Source organism: Micropterus salmoides, unplaced genomic scaffold (genome assembly GCF_014851395.1).
Source record: "Micropterus salmoides isolate LMB-PRFRI ecotype aquatic unplaced genomic scaffold, ASM1485139v1 Ms_hic_scaffold_9, whole genome shotgun sequence".
Lineage (NCBI taxonomy): Eukaryota > Metazoa > Chordata > Actinopteri > Centrarchiformes > Centrarchidae > Micropterus > Micropterus salmoides.
This window is the reverse complement of record NW_024044681.1, coordinates 19,650,104-19,675,404: the sequence shown is the minus strand read 5'-3', so window position 1 is coordinate 19,675,404 and position 25,301 is coordinate 19,650,104. Positions and strand designations below refer to the sequence as shown.

Sequence of the window (25,301 nt, the reverse complement as noted above, 5' to 3'; positions counted from 1 at the left end):
AACATCTGGGAGAGGGAACTGGAAAAGCTCAAGTGCACATGACAGTGTTGGATGGTGACACTGAAAACTGAACAGGTTCCCTGGAAAATGGTCATGAGAGTTCTCAGGAAGAAGAACAAGAAAGCAAAAGTGTCAGTGATGACACATCCATTGAAGTGGAAAAGAGAATAGAGTCACTGGGATGAAAAAAAAGAGAAAAGCTTTCATAACTAAAGAAAAGCACACCATGTATTAGTTTTGTGTACACTTTGTTCTCTAGTTATAAAGGAAATATGTGTAAATAACACATTTGGGAAGTTACCTGTACCTATTATTATGCTATGATTTGGAGGAGTTTCCATTCAGCTCATAGCTAACATTTACCTATGGTAGTGCTGTATCTTTCATGATAGCCAGTAGACCATTTCCTATAAGTACACCACTAACCTAATTACAATAAATGTTGCTTTTGATTCAACATTGCTATGTGCATTTGAAAAAAAGGTGACAGATGACGATCAAGATTGGTGTGAGTTGTGGTTTCAAACTAAATCACCTTTGTATTGAATCATCATTGTCATTAGTATGTGGCTCTTTTACTTTGATACTATACACTTACCACAAACCACAAAAACGAAAACTTCAACACACCAACCTAACACACTCTGTGGTGGAATGTAACTAAATATATTTAATCGTGTACTGTGCTTAAGTACTAATTTGACATCTCAGAGGCAAATATTGTAGTTTTTACTCCACTACATTTACTTTTCAGATTACAATTGTTCATTCTCTTCCTGTCCAGTGAAAACCATGTAACTCCATGTTTGGTGATTCTGAATTTGGTGATTCTGAATTCTGAATGTTTTTGATAAACTGAAGCATCAACCTTTATGGGTTGAGTAAAGTATCCTACTGCTAAAAACAAATTTAAAAAAACCTTGGATAAGCTGGAATCGTCACAAAGCTATTTTTCTGAGCTCATGAAAAGTTGACTTTTTATACGTGGTTGTCAGAGGACAGCAACGCTACAAACACACGATGATCTTATAAAATATGATGAATTGCTGTAGATTAAACTAGCCAACAAAGTAGTTATTAACTCACTCTGTAATTCCCATCCATATTGTGTGCAGGATCAAACCACAGGAGAGACAAGATTATCTCTTACTACAGCACATTAAAGGAATAGTTTGACATTTAGGGAAATACACTTATTCCCTTTCTTGCCAAGAGTTTGATAAGGAGAATGATCCTGTCATGTCTATGTGCTAAATATGAATCTTTAGCCAACGGCTACATTTCTTAGCATAAAGACCAGAATCAGAGATAAGCCTTACACTCACTAATTATTCTTTCTGTATTTTAACTTCCTTCTATTAAATCGACTCATTCCAGCCAGACAGAACATGGAAAATTCCTGGAAAAACACTATGATGCAAAGAGGCCTTCTACATAAGAGGAGCCACGATAAGCCTTGTGTTTGAAAGGAGTGCTGCCAACTGGCATTCCCAGCTTGAGAACAATTAATCAAACGTCACTCAGCCAGTGATGGAATGAGGAAGGAATTAAACTGCCTGTCCACCAGTCGCAGAGAGGAAGTGGTTAAAATATCAAACACAATACCCCAAGATAATAATGGTATCAAGGAAATGGTCATCATGCAATGTGTGCTATTGCAAGAAAATCAACTTAAAGTACTTCCTGATATTTGTAAGGGAAAAGGTAAATCTGTCCTAAAAATAGGACAATAATGTTTCAACTGGTGGTATAAATAACATCATCCGCTGCATTATAAGGTCCCTTGTTTCTCTTTGCTGAGGTGAAATTACAGTTTTTAAACTGGCATTTAAAGACTGCAAGAGAAAGTAAATCTCAATGTATATCGCAAGAGATCATATGGTAAATTACTGCCATTCTGTTTTGACCAAATATTCAAAGCAAAAAATAGACCAAGACATAGAAACAATGATCAATTTTAATTAAAAACATTCTATTTTTAATCAAAATACGCAACTGTGTTTCTGATGTTCCATCCTTTTGCCACATGAATAAGTGTGGTTGTATCTTAAACATTTATGGACATCCACGCACACACGCTTATTCTCTCTCTCACACAAACACACACACACACACAGACTACTTAATATTTATTACATGATTGCTCTGATTGTTCTGTGAAGCAGAGTGAAATAAAGCATCTAATCCAGTGGCAGCTTGGTAAAACATTGTCATGCCCCCTAACTCCAACCTCTTTACTGTTTACAGCTCTTAGCATACTGACTTAATCTCCAAGTGAGGAAATGTTCTTGATTTGATTCACATATAATTAAGAATAATTGCCTGAATAACTGTCACGATTGTTAAACTATGTGTATTCCTTTCTCTCTAACTGCTGTTTTGAACAAAATGATAAATGTATAACCCTGTAGCCTCATAACAGAATTCTGCTGACCCAGCTTTGCCAGCGAGTAGAACTTGAATGGAAACTGAAACACATAAACATTTGAACATCAGTGTTGCCAAGAAAACCCTTTATGCCATCTGACAAAGTCCTCTTTTGTTGTTTGGTTTCCATAGGAACAGTTAAAAAGACTTCAAAAAGGTCAAAATTTCGACATGTAAAATCAAAAGGAAGAGTCTTTTCTCAATTTAAGAATCCTTTTGCTCCGACAGACATCTTCTGCCCAAACAAAGCCCTTCCCAGCAAAAACAACTACAGAAGAGAACAGAAGAGAAGAGAAGGGAAGAGAATTTCATTCTTTTTTCTCCCTTGTTATCCTCCTTTATGCTGTTAGCCTGCTGGTACGCCCACTTCCAGGCTGCCAGGTTGGGGGGGAGTTAGTTCTCCACAGGCTCTTGTGGCAGTGCAGCCACTCCTTCCACTGCCACTGGCCCAGAGGCATCTTGTGTGTGTCCTGGTATTGATACCGGCTCTGGCGGCTGGCTGAGGATGACCTGCACTACATAGTCCCTGGAGATGTTGAGTTGGTCCAAGCGCAGCCTGTCTGTCAGTGGCCGACCTGAGAAAAACCAGCGTTGGGTTGTGGCAGGCACGCCCTCGTGACTTTGCAGACGCCGCTTCATCATGCCCACTGTGTCTGTGGAACGGACCAATAGCCGGAGGTCACGACCTGTGGAGAGCCGGAGCCGAAGCTGGCACTCTCCTCCTGAGCCAGGGTCGCTGCCGCTGCCCGTAGATGGGTCTGCGGCCCCGGAGTCTGGATCTGAACCGTCAGGCTCCTCAGAGTGCTCTTCAATCATGTTGACGGGAGGAGAGAGGCAGTAAACTGGCAGCTGGTAACGATTCCCCAGTTCATCATAACATTCAGTCAGAGCTCCTGGAAGAACAGGAGACACATTAAAACACCTGTATACAAATGACACATGTTCATTACACTAAGTAAATGATTAACTGTGAAGTTCCAATACAAAGCAATTAACAACTAAAGTGAACATTTACGGTAATCCCTCAACTTTTCCCTCAATTCCTCACTTTCAAATGAATGGTCAGTTATAAAATATATATACGATGGGGTACTGTGGCCATTTTAGATAAAAATACAAAATAAATTACAGGTCAGCTGGGAGGAGAGTAATATTCCGAGAAAGAACTCATACAAAAAGTCATACATTTCTGAGAAAAAAAAAAACAAGGATATTAAGAGTAAAATTAAGTAGTAAATTTAGGAGAACAAAGTTTTTTTCCTGTCATTATAGAGTCAAGACGAGAGTAAGTGCGGACATAAGAGACAAGATGAGACTGCAGCAAAGCCACTTGAAAGCATGTGTCACATCTTAGTCATTTTAAATTGTCTGCAGTTTTTTATGCTTTTTATGCTACAGAAGGATGTAGCTCATAATACCGGTTGGTGAATGTAGCTTATGTGTGATGGCTGTTATTGACATCTGTATACCCTTGTTTTAATAGACCACAGAGCATTTAGTAACAAAAGCGTTTGTTTCTTGTAAATTTGCTATTTTAATCTCAGAGAACAGTCACATTTTTTCGATAAGTATGCATTTTAATAAGTGTGTTATTTTGTGTCGTCGAATTATTGCATTCATAAACTGAAAGTCTAATGCCCACATCATTTTTCCAACTAACAAATCCAAAACCTGAACTCCCGTTCAAATTTCACTGTAGTAAGATAAAATGGAGAAATGAGAGTCAGACTCCATTGAAAACAAAGACTGTGATAAAAGATAAAGTGAAAGCAGGAGAAAAGGGAATGTCATGTGTTCGATGGAGTACTACATTAAAAGGCACTATGTCACCTTTGACCATCTGTGTGTGTGTGTTGGGGGGGAGGGAGTGGGATATAAAATGCAGTGAAGACACCATATAATTCACCAAACAGAAACTTAATACAGTGGTATTCACAGGGGAGAGACCCTCAAGGGGATTTCAGATAGGTCCAACTGCACAATAGTTTAATGTCACTACTTTTCATGAAAACACCAAGTAATTTTTATTGTGGTAATGCGTGTTTTGATCTTTAGTTTTGCCTGCCTTAGTTTTAAGAGTAAGATATGAATAAAATCCAAAAACAGCCAATTCGTCGCCAACGTTTTGTCCTTTTAATAGTTATGAAATGATGGTAACGATGTTGCCCTGCAGACTTTCTAAAAATACCAATGAAATAAATAACTCTTGCAACAAAAGCAAGAACACCTCTCCACAGACTTTTTAATAAACGTTTTAAAAGGTCCCTTCACCGCTCTTGTGTTGTTTTATGACTTAAGAGCGACAATGAGTTGAGGTATTAAGAGACTGAGATGAGTCAGCAGAAGCCCAGAGGTTGCTGCTCTCTGCTCTCTAGATGATGGCTACTGTGGTCAAGGGGAGGACATTAAGGCAACGCTAAGCTCTTGACAGTTCTTCAGTTATTATGCTCCGTATATCTGGAACAAACTTCCAGTTTAACTGCAGGTCTGCTGAAACTGTCAGTTCTTTTAAATTAAGACTGAAGACTTTTCTTTTTACAATTGCTTTTAATTAAATTTTTAAGATTTTTCTTTTTACCACTGCCTTTAACTAGTAGACTGATAACTTACACTGCACTGTAACTTTTACTGTCTTGTTTTCTTTTTCTTTGTTTTTTTTTCTTTTGTTTTACCATTGCTTTTAATTAAATATTTACACGGTGAGAAATGAGTAGGTAATTGAGTGAAAAGATAATGAGAGTGACATTGAACACAGTGAAGGAAGTGGTCTTAAATGTCGCACCTGATTGATTTGCAGGAACCTCTGTCTAGCTGTAAACGCGCAGGTGGGTCCAGAGTATAACAGGATCAAAGTGGCCTGCGGACAGACATGTCCTGGTTTCTCTGTAGTGTCCGAGGGTTTTTGGAGTTTCAGTGGACCCAAAGATTCCTATGGACCCGTGTACAGACTAGCCAGAGAGAGAAGATTAAGTGTACTTCTCTGTTTATTCTCTTTTCAGAATAATTGTAACTCAGTTATTTGCTCAACCCCTCAGCCTGTTTTTATTTTCCATTTAACTCTTTTAATCCTGATTTTACATTGTACTGTAACTTTTATTATTTTTTTAATGTGTATTTTTTCAATTTCCCTATGTTGCTTTTAAACTTTTTTATATTTCCCTGTTGCTTTTATGTTTTATGTAAAGCCTTGACAAGGTCTACCAGAGTGAAAGTGAGAACATGAGGGGTTTAAAGGGAGAGCTTGACTAAAATTGAAATATGTAGTGACACATTTACAGCATCTTATTACAGCACTCACCAAAAACCACTTGGTGTGAAAAGATCTATATAAGTTATTTCAACCCTATAAGAACATCCTTCATTCCATTTTGTGAAAAAGCTTTCAACAATATTAAATATAATTATTATTATTAATTTACTCTGTACACACATATTTTAATTATTTATTACTCTTAAGGACCCCTGGTGGTCCAGCAAATGGCTATTCATTTCTTAGCTGCAATAGGGCTAGTCTGATAAAGTGAACATTGCCCCTCATCTTGTCTAAGAGGTCCCCCAGTAATGTCAGTCTTGGGTTGGTTGGGAACGGCACCCCAAGATAGATCTCCAGTATTGAGGTGTCATGTAAACCCTACTCATGAGCCTTACAAAAAATACAGTGATAAAGTATTCAATAGTAAACTATATACAATTGTACAGAAAAATTTAGACTGAGTAGAGTCCAGTGGTCCAGCAGAAGCAGAAGTTGTTGTCTCCTACAGATGACCCTGGGTACTGCAATGGATATTCTTACAACTCATGAGAGGCAATGTCGCTACCACCACCTGCTGGTGTAGCTAATAAGCTGCTCTCACATTTACAGATCTCTGTTTACAGATCTCTGTGGTACAGAGTGGACAAAATTCCACAAATGCGTAAAAAGGAAGTCACAAATGTAAGGCGACCTGCAAATTGACAGGAAATGATTCGCAAATGTGCAAACACTATTTTGTGTGTAAAAATAGATCCACAAATGTGTAAATAACACTTTGTATGTGAAATTAAAATATGTGTGTACAGAGTAAATTGTACATATTTGCAATTTGCACTGTATTTTTGTGGATATGATTTTGCACAACACCAATGTAAAAATACATGTTTTGGGTAGTCAGATATTTGTGTATATTGTTTTTACAGATCTCCGCAGTACACATTGGACAAAATTCCACAAATGTGTAAAAAGGAAGTAACAAATGTAACATGACCCACAAATTGACAGAAAGCAATCTGCAAATGTGCAAAAACTGTTTTGTGTGTATAAGTCACTCTGTATTTTTGTGGATATGATTTTACACATCCCAAATGTAAAAATACACATTTGTAGATAGTGAAATATTTGCACATCAAAGTACACATTTGTGGATTGTTTTCTGTGGGTTACAAATAAAGTCCAATAAAATCTTCCATACATGGCCAGCTAAATGTGTGTAAGCTGGCATAGCCAATGTTACAAAAGGCTAATATGAATTACAAGACATAGTTCACTGACAATGTATAAACATGATTTGGATTTGAATCTCTATGTCTTTAAAGCTCACTTGCTTTTTCTTCTCCAGCTGGCTCCACCATAGTGTTTATCCTTCAGCTGCAAAATGCTAACAGTTTCCAGGTGGTGCTAATGCTGTGATTTCATTAAAAAACAAGAGTGCAGAATCAGCGATTTGCATCACACAGAGATTAAATGTTATGATCAAAGCAAGATAATATTTGTTTACATGAAAAATACTTTGTTGCTGCAGTGCTGTTTTGCAAGGCCACCTAAAACGTATTTTGACATAAACATAAGGCATACAATGATGTGAATCAGTGAACATGACGTTTTCATTTGCTGCAGGTTGGATGGAAGCCAACATGTTGATCAATAGCTGATGCAAATGGCTCCCATTTTCTGCTTCACAGGGTCACTTTCGATGACCACAGATCAAGTTGGTGTCTAATTTAATTACATGCAATGAAAAATGGGCCCATCAACTGATGCATCTCTAATGGTTTAAAAGTCTCCATTATGAATGCAATGGGGTTTTAAGAAACCTTAAAAACTCAGTTCCATTTCCTGAATGGCAATAACAAAGTGTGCACTATATAATGTATTTTAGCAGAGTAATGGAGGTAATTCAAGCTTTTATAAGATTTTGGAGAATCAGTGACTGCTTCTAAAAAGCCGCTGGTTAACCAACTAGTCCCACAGTGACCTTACATTTTTTGCCATGCTTGCATGCTAGTGTCTAGGGATGGCAGTGATGGTCGATCAGTCAGCCAATTTGATCCAGACTGAAATATCAACAACTATCACATGGACTGCCATGAAACTTTAGACAGACATTCACTGTCCCCAGATGATGAATGCTACTGACTTGAAAATTAAAATTCATTATAAGCTCTGTCCACTAGAATAACTACGTTTCCTTCATTTACTGTACAGTTACAAAAACCACACACAACAATATAAGCTTTAACAGAATGGCATATAACCCTAATAATAGCTTTATTATTGTGTGTTAAACTATATTTTCATATATAAATATAATTGGTAAATGCTGAATGAAATATCTTCCAATTCTGCACAGGTGGAAACTGTTAGTGTGAGCTGCCTACACCCCTGTTCTTTTGGCTAAGGAACAGGGCAAAGGTCAAACCATCAACTGAAACCGGAATGGTGAAACAGGAAAACAGAAAGGCATAAAGTTGTGAGTGGTAAAACTTTTTAAGTCATCTGGCTGCTCTTTGTTTTGGAGTGCTGGATGAGTGAAATGTGATGTCAGTCCTGGGGAATCCACAGCTGCAGCCCAGCAGGATCTGATCTGACCTGGACAAACTACTAGAAAGAAAGGACACCAACTAAGTTTACATGCAAGAATTTCCTTTCTGTTGGTAACTTCTCTACACAAATCATACTAAGGTAGTGCTGTTTTTTTAATCTTTGAAACCTTAAGATCTCCGTTGGCCTACTAATAGAATAATTCACCTACAAAAAAGAAGTATGAAAAACATTCCCAGCTAGCCCCTCATAAATAAACTGCCTCTGGTAAACAGGGAGAAAAATTATAATCTAAGGTAATGTTCTGCTTACAACGTTATTTATCCAAATATACAATACACCTGAAGCTGCGCCAGTGTGGTAAGGGACAACAACAGGACAATATATGGAATACCATTTAAGCCAATATTAAATTAATAAATAAATCAATATGCCTATGAAATAAATCCTGAAATAAATTTATGAGGCAATAAAAATATAAATAAATATATAAATTAGTCAATATAGTTCAATCAATACATATAGGTTTTTATTTAAAAAGATACAGAGTTGGTTTTCTTGACAGCTGTGCTCAGTGATTTACAGACTTTCCTGATGGACAGATAGCTTTACTTGCTGCTAAGTTAACGGCTAACTGCTGTTAGCTGTTTCTTAAGCTAGTCAGCTCAGTTAGCCGTGCTGTTGAGCCCACTTCCGTTGCACATGTCCTGGTTCCTATTCCTGCACTGCTCCCCACCATTCCCTGCTGGGTCCCCAACCCATCCCCGGGCCTTAAAACCACCTCCTGCCGGCGGTCTAAAGCTCCTGTGCCAGAGGTGTAAACAATGACAAATCAACGAGTCAACCAAAGAAAACCACCCAGGTACCGTATTCCCTGTCGTCAAACTGGCCTCCGTCCGTCTCAGAGGTTGTGTTCGGTCTTGCTGCTTTGGTCTGAATCTGTGAGATAACCACGTCCCATTCGCTTGAATAGAATAGATTAAATATTCCTCTGAACTAAATAAATGTATCCTAGTCCTTTGAAAATGTCCTTTTTTCAACCTAAATCTATTTATTTAGTTACTAAAAACTATATTACCCCATTTATATATTTATTAAAATATTTATTTATTTCAGGATTTATTTCACAGGCATATTTATTTATTTAATATTGACTTAAATGGCATTCCATACTTACATGGACAATTTCAGCCCGTTTTGATATAATGAGAATAAGTATCAAGCTTATGACGTTTACTTTCACTGATTACATAGAAAACACACTTCTAGACTCTTGAAAGTCTGAAGAGACAGGTGAAACCAAGAAGGCCACCATCGGGACAGAATACGTCACTGTCCGAAATTCACCACAACAACATTTTGAAAAACAATAGGGTTAACCCTTTCCTTTCCCTCGGTTAAGGTAACGTGACTCTGAGTTTATATGAATTAGGAATCAAGAGAATGACGCACATCCAAAAATAGAAAGCCTGCTCAAGTAGCTGATAATAAATTACTGTGTGGAGTTGTTGGGCTTCCTGAATCTGAGCCATGTCAATAATATTGATTTGTTCTATATGGATGCTTTCCAGTGTTTTTTTTGAAGATGCCTCTTTGCTATACTTAGGCGAGTGATGATTTCATTAATTCCTTCTTTCAGAAGACCAAGTTCAGCAACTCTAAAATGCGGTCATTGGGATACACTTAGAGGTTGAGCATCTTTAACTCCATTTAACTTCAGGCTGAATGCCGTAAACACTTGGAATTGCTTGGAATCAGGTCCATATTGTCTAAACACTCAATGATTGTGTAAGCCAGATATAAAAGGAAAGCAGAGAGGCCCCTCACCCAAACAAAAACGAATAGTCATGTATGGCAACGTTTACTTCCTGTTTATCAAACTACACCAGATGACACTTGAAATTACAAGAGGAAGTATACGAGACTTCCTGGGGAAGCTGTACTACATAATTTAGCTTCTCAACTCTGTTGATGTAACCTGTTAATATCTGAGAGCTGATATTCCCCCCAGCATTAAGGGTGGCTGTCTGGTGGCAGGAATGTATGTTATGGTCTGGCAAAGCCACCTCATAATTTTTGCTTTTCTTATTTTCTTATTAGGGTGGCTGTGGCTCAGGAGGTAGAGTGGGTTGGCCGTTAATCGGAAGGTCGGCGGTTCAATCCCGGCTCCCCCGGGCTGCATGTCAAAGTGTCCTTGGGCAAGATACTGAACCCTGAATTGCCCCTGTTGTTGCCCCTGGCGGCTGTTAGTTTCTGTTTGAGTGAGTGAATGCAGATATAGTGTAAAAGCACTTTGAGTGGTCGAAAAGACTAGAAATGTGCTATAAAAATATGGAGCATTTACAGTGGGGGAAATAAGTATTTGACCCCTTGCTGATTTTGCAGGTTTGCCCACTTACAAAGAATGCAACAATCTACAATTTTAATCATATGTACATTCTAACAGTGAAAGACAGAATCCCAAAGAAAATTCCAGAAAATCACATCATATGAATTTATAAAAATTGATAACCATCTGATGAGGAAAAACAAGTATATGACCCCCTACCAAACAGCAAGTATTCTGGCTCCTACAAGCCAGTTAGTCTTTCTTTAAGACACAGCCCCAATCCCAACCAATTATCTACATCAAATACACTTGCCTCACCTTGTTACCTGTATAAAAGACACCTGTCAACACCCAAACAACCAGCATCCAACATCACCACCATGGGCAAGACCAAAGAGCTTTCTACGGACATCAGGGACAAGATTGTTGATCTGCACAAGGCTGGGATGGGCTACAAGAGAATCGGAACGCAACTTGGAGGTAAAGATCAACTGTCGGTGCAGTTATCAGGAAATGGAAGAAGCACCACACCACCCAACCTCCCTTGGTCTGGGCCTCCACACAAGATCTCGCCTCGTGGGGTGTCCCTGATCATGCGAACGGTGAGGAATCATCCCAAAACCACAAGGGGGGAACTGATGAATCAACTGAAGGCAGCTGGGACCACAGTTACAAAAGAAACGGTTGGTAACACACTACGCCGTCATGGATTGAAATCCTGCAGCGCACGCAAGGTCCCCCTGCTCAAGAAGAAACATGTACAGGCCCGCATGAAGTTCGCCATTCACCACCTGGACGACTCAGAAGAGGCCTGGAAGAAGGTGATGTGGTCAGATGAGACCAAAATAGAACTTTCTGGCCTCAACTCAACTCGTCGTGTTTGGAGGGCAAAGAACACAGAGTACAACCCAAAGAACACCATCCCCACCGTCAAGCATGGTGGTGGCAACATCATGCTTTGGGGGTGCTTTTCAGCCAAGGGGACGGGACAACTCCATCGTATTGAGGGGAGGATGGACGGGGCCATGTATCGTGGAATTCTGGACCAACATCTCCTTCCCTCAGTGAGAGAGCTGAAGATGGGTCGAGGATGGGTGTTTCAGCACGACAACAACCCTAAGCACACCGCCAAAGCAACAAAAGAGTGGCTGAAGAAGAAGCACATCAAGGTTCTGGAGTGGCCTAGCCAGTCTCCAGACCTGAATCCAATTGAAAATCTTTGGAGGGAGCTTAAAATTCGAGTTGCCAGGCGACAACCTCGGAACCTGAATGATTTGGAGGCTGTCTGCAGGGAGGAGTGGGCCAACATCCCTGCCGAAATGTGCACAAACCTTGTCACCAACTATAAAAACCGTTTGACATCTGTGCTGGCCAATAATGGCTTTTCTACAAAATATTAACATGCTGTTTGTCCAGGGGGTCAAATACTTGTTTTTCCTCATCAGATGGTTATCAATTTTTATAAATTCATATGATGTGATTTTCTGGAATTTTCTTTGGGATTCTGTCTTTCACTGTTAGAATGTACATATGATTAAAATTGTAGATTGTTGCATTCTTTGTAAGTGGGCAAACCTGCAAAATCAGCAAGGGGTCAAATACTTATTCATTACAATATGGCCTGTACAATAGCTGATTGACCCATCACCCAGAAAGAAATATGAACCCTTCCTACACCTTCCTAAACTTTCTGCGTTGTCATGGGGTTTCCTTCCATGTTTCAAGGATTTAATTGCTATTCTTTTCTCCTTTAGAGGCGTTTCTGGAGCATTTTTACCACCATCCACAATTTGCTGTTATTTTTTTCCAGCTGTGAGTAGCTCCTTCATTTCGTTATAATATTCGAAAACATATTGTTTTCATCATCGATTCATCTTTTAATTATTTTCTCAATTGATAATTTTGTCATTAAAATGTCAGAAAAAAAGTGAAAGACTCCAGTTTATTTTCCTAAAGTAGGTCTCTATGAATTCCGTTTTCTTTTTTCCCAAATTCTGTGTAACAGCCAGAATTCATAGAACCGTAGTTACATACGTAACTCAGTTTAAGCACAATTTTTCAGCACAAATAATGTATAATCATGTGGCAGATGAATACAATTTGAACAATTCAACCAGAAGATGATGGCATGTGTGGTACTGAGCCCCGTCCTCAGTGAAACAGAAAGCAGAGGACATCCAACGAAGGTTAAAGTCAAGGGCAACTGGACTTGGTTGAAGATACTGGAAGACGTTTCGTCCCTCATCCAAAGGACTTCTTCAGTTCTGACTGACTGGCAGGGAAACTCAGCTATTTAACCTCAGTGGGGTCGTTTGCCGGGATTGTAGATACTGCTGGTTCGTTAGTGTTCCTGGTTGCTGTACCGACAGTCATTATAGTCGTTAGGACTACCCGAGGCCAAGACTGAACGACCATTGTTGGCATCTTCACCTGAGGCCAATAGGTTATGTTTGTTGAATTTCCTGGGAAGTGATGAAAGGACAGCATTGTAAGTGGGGGATAAGTAGTGGCGTAGACCCCCTCCCCTGTTCTTCCTTGACACCTCTTTCAAGCCATCCATCTTCTCTGTCTAAAATGTGCACCTGGTGGTCCTCAAACGAGTGTCCTCTGTCCTTCAGATGAAAGTAGACTGCAGAGTCTTGACCTGAGGAGTTGGCCCTTCTGTGTTGAGCCATGCGTTTGTGTAGTGGTTGTTTAGTCTCCCCAATATACAGGTCTGCGTATTCCTCAGTGCATTGGACCGCATACACTAGATTGCTTTTCTTGTGTTTGGGTGTGCGGCCGTTGGGGTGTACCAGTATCTGTCTTAGTGTGTTCTTGGGTTTGGGTCGTTCAGTCTTAACGACTGTCATTACAGCAACCAGGAACACTAACGAACCAGCGGTATCGATGACCCGGGATAACGACCCCACTGAGGTTAAATAGCTGAGTTTCCCTGCCAGTCAGTCAGAACTGAAGAAGTCCTTTGGATGAGGGACGAAACGTCTTCCAGTATCTTCAACCAAGTCCAGTTGCCCTTGACTTTAACCTTCGTTGGATAACTATGACCTGGATGACTGAGAATCTTCATAGACAAAGCAGAGGACAGAAGCAACATCCATTAATGACACCAAAACATAGCAGTATAGTTTTTTTCTGTTCGTTTGGCTTAGGTACTGTGAAAAAAGACCGGATCTTTATAAAATGCATTGACCTTTTGGCAGATTACATGATGTTATGCATTTTACAGTTGATTCCATTCTTATGATAAAATTCCACGATTTTGTCCGTGTTTTCGGGTAAATCCTAGAGCCCATTGCCATGTCTGTTTTGTTTTGTCTGACCAACAGTCCAAAACCTAAAGATATCTAGTTTACTATATGAAAAAGAAAAGCATCTATCCTGACTTTTAAGAAGCTGGTATACATGTGTAATTTTTAAATATTCAATTTTAATTCAACAATAACCTAATAATCAAAATAGTTGTAGATTAATTTTCCGTTGATCAACTAGCCTTCATTAATCAAATAATCATTGCAGCTCTACATCAACGGCACACTGAAAAATCAAGCGTTTAGTAGACCCTTCAATTGTAAATTAATTCACTTCAGCAGAGTTCCAGTTGCTCTAGAGAAGATGGGAAGAGGGAGTTGAAATTTGTGATGTGGTAACCATCAACTGCAATGTCCTACATAAAGTCCATCCACAGTATTTAAACAAACACTATGAGGTATCTGCTATCTCTACCACTATGGAAATGTGTGTTACCGTGTGGCAGTGTGATGCTGGCCCCATCAAGGATGGCCTGAGCCAGCAGGTGGTCATTGCTCTCAAAGGCGCTGGCTGCAGCCCTCAGCGCATCCCAGATCTCCTTCCGGCCTTCGAATGCTGGCGCCGTATCCCAGAACTCATCTCTCTTGCTGCGCAGCTGGCCTTCAGTCATTGGGTAGTCACTTTTCCATTTAGGCCGCTCTCTCTTCAGGGGCTGGTTACGCCCTAGAGCCACTGGTTGAGAGAGGATGAGAGAGGAAAGGAGAGATGGAGAGAAAAGACAGATAGAGGAAGGGAGGAGGGTGGGATGGGAGATGAAGGAGTGGAACCAGAAAGGAACGGTTGAAAAAAAAACAACACACAGAATGAGAGTGAGGGTGGGGTAAAAGGATGTGAGAAAAGAAAGAAAAAAGGGGATGGATAGAGGACCCAACAGAGAGGAGGCGGAGAAGAAGGGATAACCAAGATAAAGAAATAAGAAAAACAGGAACAAATGGGCATTTAGGGAAGAAAAAGTAGGCCGACGTTAAGTGGAAGAGTCAGGAGTGAGAGAAGGTGGGGGAATGCACAGAGGATAAAAATGAGAAGTAGGGATGTAGAGTGAAAGGAGAAAGGGATAATAATAAGAGTTAGGATTTATCTGAAACAAAGCATCAGTCTTTTAAGATTACTCAAGATCACCACTAAACTCAGATGACAGATTAAACATGGGCCTACACTATCACATGATATTTACCCACACGCAGACTAAGCAGAAGTGAAGCTAGAAGTATTGTGTTACTAAACCCAGTTAAACGGTTACGGTTATAGCATCTAACATTGCTCCACCTGCAGCAGAATGGCTGCTGAATAACATCATCTGGATCAACACCGAAGGGGACGACAGGTACAGCAGTCTGTGTTTATATGTGTGTATGTGTGTGTGTGTGTGTGTGTGTGTGTGTGTGTGTGTGTGCGCGCAACACAGAGACAGAGGAGAGGAGAGAGGAGGATGGTGGATCAAGGTGTTGAGTTACACCTGTTGCTGGTACACATGTACTCTGATGATCACATGGCATAGTCCGATAACACTAACCCTTCAACTGACTGTTTGTAGTAAATAACACCTCTAACTGACAGACTGTTTACAGTTACTTTGTCTTTTTCTCCTATTTGGTTGTTTATTATGCCACAGTGTACTGTTAAAAAGAGCGTTCTCTTTTAAAAAGTGGCTCATCAAGCCACCTGATTATGTTACTTAATCCAGAGCCGGAGGGTAAACAAGGTCTTTGGTTGACAAAATAAGAAAGCATGAAACTTTAGTGGTTCCTGTGGGGAAAATTTAGATGTTGTAACTCAAACAGATAATAACACATGTTAATGAATGGGTTTGGAATTACATGGTTATGTAAAACATCAGCAGCAGCTCATAGTACAAAAGGTACAAAGTAGTTTATTTATCATTTAATATAAGGTTGTATAACAGATATTTAAATACTGACTCAAACAAAAACAGAATATTTACATTAAAAATATATAAATTTGAGCATTTTGAAATACAGAATGCAGTTCAGTAATAGTAATCTGTGAGACACACTCCTAGTTACTCCAGAGGCGTGCAAACTCTGACATATATAGCTAGTATGTTGCTTTGGATAAAAGTGTCAGCTAAATGAATAAATGTAAATACCTGCCTGAATCCTTTGTTCTTGTGCGATATGGTCAACTTGACAGCTTGGCAGTGTGTTCGTACTTCTACATTAGCGTACTTTCCAGCTCATCAGTCTGCACATAATTTGCTAATTTACCTCTGAACACTAGTCTACTTGCTTGTCTTTCAGTCCTTTCCAGAAATCCTTCCGGATGTATGTAGGCCATTTTGTGTAAGACGCTTGACTTAGTTACCTTGATCTAACATCTGCTTTGTTGAAAACAGATATATATGTTTTCGGGTCTAACTGCTTTGCTTCTGTCATTATTCAGCTGTTTATCTGCATCTGTTTTAACACCATGTGGCTTCATGATACCAAACAAACTTTAGATAAAGATAAAAATCTCTGAAACCTATTACTTCTAGAAAGGTAGGTAGACTGGGAGCAAATTAAGGAAACCAGGCTATATCAGCATCTCTAAGTGCACAGTCCCATTCCCCAGAGCCCAGCTCTATCTGCCAATCAGCGATTAAAATAACTCACTGGTCAGTAGTGGCACCCCTCCTCAGACCAGACAACCAAGAAACTATAAAGTTGTCTACAGCACCTCAGTCTGATAAAGACCTAATATCATGGCCCTCTCTCTTTTCATCATGCACACACAGTCAGAAAACCTCCTCTGTAAACTAACTAATGAAGGTGCACAGCTCACACCCCCCAAAATTCATGCAACACTTCTTTATTGTTTTAACCATCATGCAAGTCGCAAAAGGTGTAGCATCACCAGAAAATAAGTTTTATCATATTCTAATCCACAAAGGCACACTTAAAAATGACACTGCTTTGTTATCTTGCCCCATAACTTCAGGCATTACATGCATTTCTGTCTATTGCTCAAAAAATATAATAAACCGAATCTGTTGCAGTCTTCTCTGTTCTGCTCACAGCAGACCGCTTGGTTGGTGCTTAACTGCTCTCAGGCCTTGCTCACCAAATAACGCAGTCTACAGTTCCCCTGTTAAACACACACACACACACACACACACACACACACACACACACACACACACTTCCTTTATTATAAAAGGTGAAGCACCCTTCAACCAGTTGAGACACCTCCTCTTCTTTCAGGCAGTAATGCCCTAACACCTTGCTTGTACAAAAACAGTAAATAAAAACAAATAATAAGTGCAGGTTGCATGAAGCTAACAGTAACTTAAGTACCCAGGGAGTCAAGGTATAATTGAAATCAGGCTGTATCACTCCAGTGCGTTTCCTTGCATGCCACTGCCGTATGTGACCCATATTTGTTATGCAGAAAAGCTAGCAAGCTAACTAGGCTACGTTTTTTAGCCGGCTAGCGCAGTCAACACCAAAGAACAAAGGGAGGCAGCGTCGCACAGTAATTATTCTCAGTTTGTAAAGAACGGTTTGCGACGAGCCGTCATTTCTCGCTTCAGTACCCGCTGCGTGGAGCGAGATACCCAGCAGGGCTGCTGTGTCTGTCTTCGGCTCTGTCTGGCTCGGATATAAAGGAAGGGAAGGAGACCTCCAGCCAGGATAACATGCAAAAAAAGCGTAGAGGAAGCCCCCCCCCCCATAAAAACAAGCCAGGCTTGTGGGCACTAAAATAACGTTACATCAATAAGCCTTGTAAGTTACCTCCAGTGCCGTCAGAGTTCTCGTTTAAGCTGCCCGAGGAGTCGTGGTGGCTCCCGACACAGCCACCCATGGATGTTTCGGCAGAGCAGCCCGGGCTAGGTAGCTCTCCCCCCGGCCCACAGCTAGAGCTACATCCACTCACCCCCTCTCCCGTCTTTCGCTCTTCCCCCCTCCACTTCCCTTCTTCCCTTCCTTCCTTTCCTCTCGCCTCGTTTCCTCCCGTTCTGCCTTTACTCCGTCCTTCCCCTCCCTCCCCTCTGCCTCTCAGCATCGACGGGGCGCAGACTCGGGCGTCATCTTCTCTAGTGAGGGCGGAGAGAGAAAGACAGAGCGGCTCTCATCGTTACAAGGTGACCGACAGAGGAATGAAGGAGAGGAAGAGAACAAAGGAGAACACTGAAAAAAAAGATGCCGTCTTCTTTGGGGCAGCATATGTTTGTTTTTTTATGTTTATGATAATGTATTCAGACATATGTATGTTTGTCGTTTTGTTGCTGTCCTGGAGTAGACACATCAAATTGCTTATCCTTGTAGCCTATTATTGAATTTCAAGGAAGCATTCCTGCTGTTAGCCTGCTGTTGGCCTCAGTGATTGATTCATGTTATTCATGTTAAACAGTGGGCTTGGTCATCTATTCTATTCTGTTCTATTATTCTTTCTTGCATTGTAAGGCAGTTTTTAGGTTTCAAAACACACTTTTAATTTGTTGCTCATGTAGAGTGAAAAGGTGTTGTTGTTCTAGGCTATTCTGTCACGCTTAGTCTGTTTTCAGTGGCTGATCCACACAAACACACAATTTAGATTTGTTTATTTCAGATAAAATCAGATTTAACAATTAGTGAAAATGTGGTGCTACTTTTTTCTATTGTCTTCCACTCTTCTTCTTGCAGAGGTTATTAAAAGTTTTCTTTTAATATACTATTAATAGTTTATAGGTTTTAACACACACACATTTGTTTCATAGGCTGATCAGATTTTACAACCCGGAGTGAAATGAAGTTCTTGTTCTATCGTATTTTACTTTCTACTTTTCTCTTCTCTTGTACTCACTCAATTTCTGCGTCCGAGAGCTGCAATGTAATACCACATGAACACACCCCTGCCTGGTCACTATCTTTAGGACTGTCCTAAAGATACTTGAGTGTAATTTGACACACTGACACTCTCAGTCACACACACACACACACACACACACACACACACACACACACACACACACACACACACACACACACACACAAACATACAATAGCAACAGGATAGCAAGGGTAATTTTACAACAAAGCTGTCTGGAATTACAAGTATTTCCTATTGCCAGGAACTGAAAGAAGTTGTGTGTGTTGTGTTTGTACAGGAGACAGCTTACTTGGAAACCCTTTTCTGATGGTCTGAATGACGTAATATGGTGTAACAGGTTACTGATAATACACTTGACATGTCGCTGCATACTTTGTGATCAAGGTCACAGCTGGAAATTTAGAAGTTTCTTCTGCACTGCCTTTGATGATGCAAAGGATTGAACATCACCTTTTATATCAGGATGTTTTGTTCTAGAGGTTGTAATATGTGTTGCCTGAGGAAAGTGAGTTTAGTTTAGTTGGGAATGTTGCTCTTTTAGGGACCAAGTAATGAGTTCATATATAGGCTTTTACACTTTACAGAATCTCAAATCTACATTTTTATGGACATGTCCAAAAAAGGTTCATATTTTAAATGTGTAAAAACTGCTGGGTTTTATGATTCCAATTAAATCCTGGACTTAGGGCTGTTTGTTCACTGCAGCATCATTAGACGCCTCAGTAAACTGTGGAATATAACCCGCAAGAACAGGCTGTTGACTAAACAGACATAGAAAGGGTGATAAATTAATTTTCTGAGAACTGTAGTGACCTCTAGTGACTTTGTTGTATCCTGCAGGAGAATTATGTCCATAACACACAAGTAAAGCATTTTGTCAGCGGAAACACTTGATGACAGTTAAAATACAATCACGTCAGATCAATCGGTATGCATACGTCCAAGTAAAGAGGATCCCTAACTAAGCAAATAAAAGGTGTGCACTTTCAGATTGCATGGACACTTGCAGATTTCCTTGACTGGTAGGATCAAGAATATGACCAATTTTGCTGCGTTTGTGTGTTTTTTGATGCAATTTTTAAAGTGTCATATCAGTCAGTTGTTGATTGATTGATATGTGCAGCAATACAAAAGAATAATGAAATAAAGTCTTCTGCTTATACATGGTTCAGTCAGTAGATAGAGCTGGAGAGTCTGAGCTGCAGACTGAGTTATGCTGTCCAATATACTGTGTGTGTGTGTGTGTGTGTGTGTGTGTGTGTGTGTGTGTGTGTGTTTGAGCATGTATTACTTTACACAATCACATTGTAGGGACTCACCTTCCTTTTGGAGACTAAAAGGTCAGAAGCATCCGTGTTCTGAACATTTAGTGTAATTAAAGACTGTAAAACATTACACCTGTTATAGCGCTATAGTGCACATTATGGCATCCTGACAGCACATAATTGTTAGTCATCATGTCTGATGTTGACAATATACGACAACATTTCTGTTGATATATTTGGTAACACTACCCACAAAAAAAAATGCGGATGATGCATCTGGTGGAAAATATGGCATGTGGGCTACAAAACAAGAAAGCAGAAAATTAGCCATTTAGAAAGAAGCCACAGTTTTTCACAGGCAGTAATTGCTCATCTGTCTGTCTCCTCTGCAGGCAAACAACCATACAGGAGGCCTCTGTTTTCATGTTAGAAACAAAGGGCCATACTTTTTTAGACATTGACCAGCAGTGTTTGCTTTCCAGACTTCTGAAATTTACTCTTCTTTATCTGTCATTTCTCAAATCTCCATCTCTGTAGCTTCTTTCACTTTCTGCACCCTTGCTTCTCCTATTTGTATTGCTTTTTTAATCAGTCTGTCTTGCTTCCACCTCTTCCATCGAGTCAACAGAACAGCTGACACAGAGGTTAATAGGTTTGTCATTGATTTTTTCTTAACTGCACGTCTTTTGCATTGGCCCAAAGTCTGCAGCATCTGCCCTATTATCTATCTGATGCTGTGGTTCCAATTGTTTTGCCATTTTATGTTCAACTGCCCCATCTTTGTTGAAGGCTGCCAGTTGATCTATTGATTTACGGTTACGGTCTGTCAAGCGCTACCCCCACAGCATGGACCTATAACCACAGAGTGTATTTGATGCTAACAACAAATACTGGGCTGCTTGAAGCTGCTGAAATCATTAACGGCATTGGATGCTGACAGACGGCACAGAGTTGGTTGTCCTTTCATTGATTTACTATTTCCTGCTCTGTCAGAGCCAACCGTGACCCCCTCTGATTCGCTCAAAAATGAAAGTGATGGAAATGTACATTATGCGTAGTTGGCATGCATATTGACACTCACCAGGAGTTTATGCCCTGGCCATTATTCTGGCCGGACTTCATGTGTTTGTGGCAACCACACACAAAGTCGGAAATGATTGCTGAAAGTGCTTGAGTCTTTTTTTGTCCTATTTGGCTGCTCCAAGCACAGGTACTGCAACTGCATGAACAGATGTGGATCCAAATCCAAACAACGGGCGGGGTTAAAGTTGACTTTAACAATGACATTCTGCTTGCCCCTTTCCTCCTCTCTAAGCTAAAACAGTGACAGTCGAAACTGTAAACCAGTGATACTGGTGTAAAACTATCACTGAAAAAATCTGAAGACTGTAAACACTTCAGAATGAAAAAGAATTTCAAAATAAAATGATTGTGTCTGTGTTTTATTTGTCGGGGAATTCAGTGACACTAATTTTTTCAGTGACAATACAACTTGCAATGCAAATGTTTCAATTCTGCTGTTTCCTTTTTCAGGTTTTGTTTTCAATGCTAATTTTTATTTTTTATGCTAAAATGTAATGTCACTGTTTTAGCACCATAAGTTATGTGAATGTACTGGCTACAAAGAAATGTAAATTTGTCTGTCTATAGCCACTTTTTAGGTGGTTAAAATGCTTTTTGTCAGTCCCCTTTGTGGCCCCCAAGTATGCACACATACTGTACATGCTCAGGTTTTGACACTGTTTTGCTGAAATCTATAAAATTACAAACAATGTTCACAACACCGGAAAGGCCATTTAGAAGAAGCAGTAAGACACATGTCTAGTTTCTGCTTGATCAAACAAAACCAAATGGATTGGAATACTGGTGAAAGTTTGAAGTGAACAGGGTAGCACCAGAATTGTGCCTAAAATGCTAGCTATTAATCCCAACTCAGTGATCACAACTCACCTCCTGTCCATGGGGCCTTTTCTTAGCTAATTCCTAGCATTTGTGTACAGATTTAGTCGTCTGTTTTGTTCTCTGGCACATGCTGTTTTATGGTAAAATACCAATATGAACTGTTTGGACTTAACAAGACCACAGATGCCTGTATCATTAAAGATGAAAAAAGCATACAGAACTACCGAGATTAAAGCTGGTTTGGGCAAGAGAGGCCTTGGCCAGAGAGGAGACTAATAACTCTGATTGGGAGATGTTGGTTATATGCAAAACCACATGTGACTAACTCTGAGAGGTAATGAGGTAAAAATCTGTAGTTTGTTAAATACTCCCCAGAGAAAAAAATTGCTAGTATGTGTAGCTGAAATCACCATCTAATCGATTTTAAGTTTACAGAGGCATAATGACTATTGTCTGACAGGACAATGCTTCTGAACAAGAATGTTAAAAGTTCTTAAGTCCAAGTCCAGATTTGAGTGCCTTTGTAAATATATGTGTTGAGATGATGAGCTGTTCACTGAGCCTCTTTTAAATTGGGACAAACCTGTAAAGAATAATAGGACATACATTTCAGCTTTGTTATCAATTCTGTCAGAAATCTGAACGTTAATCCATTTTGAACTCACCCTGCAGCACCACAAAATGCAGAAGAATTCAAGGGTTTGCTCTAGTCTTTCTGTCTGTGATTTAATTTAATGTAATGGATGCTGTATTAGAGTCTTACTCTATATATTATCAATTTTAATATCAACAAAGACAGTAGCCCTTAGTCATGAGACAATAACAGACATCGAGTTTGGCAAACCCCAGTACTAATACATCAACACAACCATACTTAAACCGTAAAATTGCCATAATTACTTGAGCTGCATAGGCTTGTGTGAGAGACAGTGGTTGACATAACTAATTTACTTGTACTTTTGTTATAAATTAAACTACTCAACAGTTTAAGTACAGCTGAAACTATTGGTCGAATAATCAATTAGTCGGTTGACAGAAAATTATATATGTATTTAAAGTGATGTAAAACATAATAGTTCCAGCTTCACAAATGTAAAGATTTTCTGCTATTCCTTTAAATTATTTTAATTTCTTTTTTAAATAATTTTGAGGTTTGGACTGTTGATTGGACCAAACAAGCATTGTGATGGTATCACTTTGGGCTCTGCACTGTGACGCATCAAATTTTAGAATATTTACAAACCAAACAATCAATCGAATAATGGAGGAATAATCAGCAGATGAATCTACAATGAAAATAATCATCAGTTTCATTTACCTAGATGTAGCCGTACTTACTTAACTAAGTAAAGGATCGAAATACTTCGGCCACCACTGGTGAGAGAGAAAGAGAAATGGTGGGAGATGGTGGAGCTGACCTCCTCTTACTAATTTTGGGCATGACTGCTGCGGTGGCTTCGTATATTTTATCATTCCAGAGTCTGTCTCGCTCACTCTTATTGTCTGTCTGTGTGTGTGTGTGTGTGTGTGTGTGTGTGTGTGTGTGTGTGTTTGTGTGTGCGTCACACACAAAGCAAAGCCCACACACAGATCTGACTTGTTATGGTAAAGCTCAGCTATATGGAGATTTTTCAGTCTCACACCGCCTACTGTATATACTCCATTTGCTCTATAAACAGCGATAATCTCTCTTGATGTAAACCTTCAAACTCAATACATTACACTACTATACATGCTTCTTCACAACCGGTATGTCACTGATGTCTAAGTCACTGTTCTGGCTTGCGATTTAGGACAGGGGAGTATTTCAAGGAGTGACCTCAACAGTGAAGTGGCTAATCTAATCTGTTTTTTTGCTGATTCTTGTTTTCTTCCACAACATTTGTGAACAAAAAGGGACTTAAACGTCACCCTGACCTTGCTCATGATCGACACTGTACCTAAATAAATAGAAAAAGGCCAAAAAACCCAACCAAAGATCCAATAACATTCCCATCAGCCTCAGCTGTATTTTGTGTTCAGTGCAAATTAGAGAGCGACATGGAAGTAGATTTTAACTCTGGTCCCATCCCGCTCGCACTAAAATACTCATGTCCCATCTCAATCCCATGACAGCGTAAAACAACAATTTGTGTCGTGTCCCAATCCCAGAAGAATGACTCCCTCAGTAAAATGACAAAGGTGAATACAATTAACCATGTAAAACTGAACAAACATCTGATCGAGACAGACTTGGTTATCTGACAGCAACTGCAGGAGGAGAATATAAACTCGCAGCACACTGGAACCTAATTAGACCTGTAGGCTCAGTATAAACTGCACCCTCATTATGTTTTACCATTTTACCATTTACCATTTTTCAAAAATGGGGCTGCTGTTGTGTCAAATATTCAGCATTTCACTACTTTTTGAAAGGAAAAGTTTCCATAATAGCAATACCTCAGTTTGAAGCAATATTGCTGTAAGAAAAGGACATTTATACGATTATCTCCATGACTATGAATTGAAAATGCAATTGATTATTTAATTTTTTACTGCGTTAGGCTTTTCGTGTTCTTTCCATTTGTCAGATAAACGTTAATGCATGAAAAACCTCAAAGGCTAAAGTGTGAAATGTGGATCCAACAGTCCATGTTGAGATATGCTGTGGAGGGTAAATAAGGTTTTACAAGGACACAGTGGTAATTATGGTTTGGCTATTCAACACCACACATAGACATTTACTGTAGTCATTTGTTTCTGTGGGTGCTCAGCTTTTACAGCAAATACCCACATGATCGGAAGAGATTCCATCATGATCAGCAAAGCTTCAGGGACTACCCGCGGGAAGACAGAGAGAAGGCTTGTATGTTTTCATAGCACAAACTAATATTGCACATCTTGATGACTTTTGAGCATTCTCAAACATTTCATGAATTTTGTTCCGTCAAATGAAAAGGAAGGAAATTGGTCTGGAAGGAGAGGGGATAGCACTATTTGCATTTGTGAATACAGGGAATTTACACAGGGCATTTGTGCAACACACCTAGTCAGTCGTGAAACTCATGTTATTTTTTCTTTCTATGAAAAGTCAGCAATCAAAATGCAATTGTCATCCCCAATTTTATGGTGAAATTCCTAAGAGGAGTTTATGTTCAACAGACATTTGACAATTAAGAAATTTTAAGAGAATACATTATGTACAAAAGGCTACGTACACATTGGAAATGAAAGATAAAAAAGTTGATCTTTATATGAGCACCATCAATTGTAACTACTGCTCCTGGCAAGCTGGCTATTTGCATGAATTATTTTTGCTTGCTTTGACTACGGGGTTGTTGTTGGGAAGTCGATGAAACACGTGACAATGTGTGGAGCTGTAAGTGCCATAATTGTTTCCATAACAATCTGGCTTATTGATGGTTATGACGGGCCAAAATCATCAGCATTGCTACATTTTTCCTGTGGCAAATAAACATAG

At 39.6% G+C, this 25,301-nt stretch overlaps 1 protein-coding gene and 1 long non-coding RNA gene across 2 annotated transcripts in view; one reads left to right on the top strand and one right to left on the bottom strand.

The window, feature by feature from the left end:
- Positions 1-1,939: 1,939 nt before the first annotated feature.
- On the bottom strand, positions 1,940-17,774 carry ubtd2 (ubiquitin domain containing 2). The gene is made up of 3 exons (XM_038708057.1): positions 17,597-17,774; positions 14,301-14,537; positions 1,940-3,320 (listed from the first exon to the last, which is right to left on the bottom strand). Exons 1-3 carry the CDS (start codon positions 17,664-17,666, stop codon positions 2,821-2,823), a joined length of 807 nt encoding a protein of 268 aa, XP_038563985.1. The 5' UTR covers positions 17,667-17,774; the 3' UTR covers positions 1,940-2,820.
- Positions 15,099-25,301, top strand: part of LOC119895158 — a 24,811-nt gene continuing 14,608 nt past the window's right edge. Inside the window, exon 1 of the long non-coding RNA XR_005443038.1 lies at positions 15,099-15,189. This is a non-coding gene — a long non-coding RNA (uncharacterized LOC119895158). The remainder of the gene's footprint in view (positions 15,190-25,301) is intronic.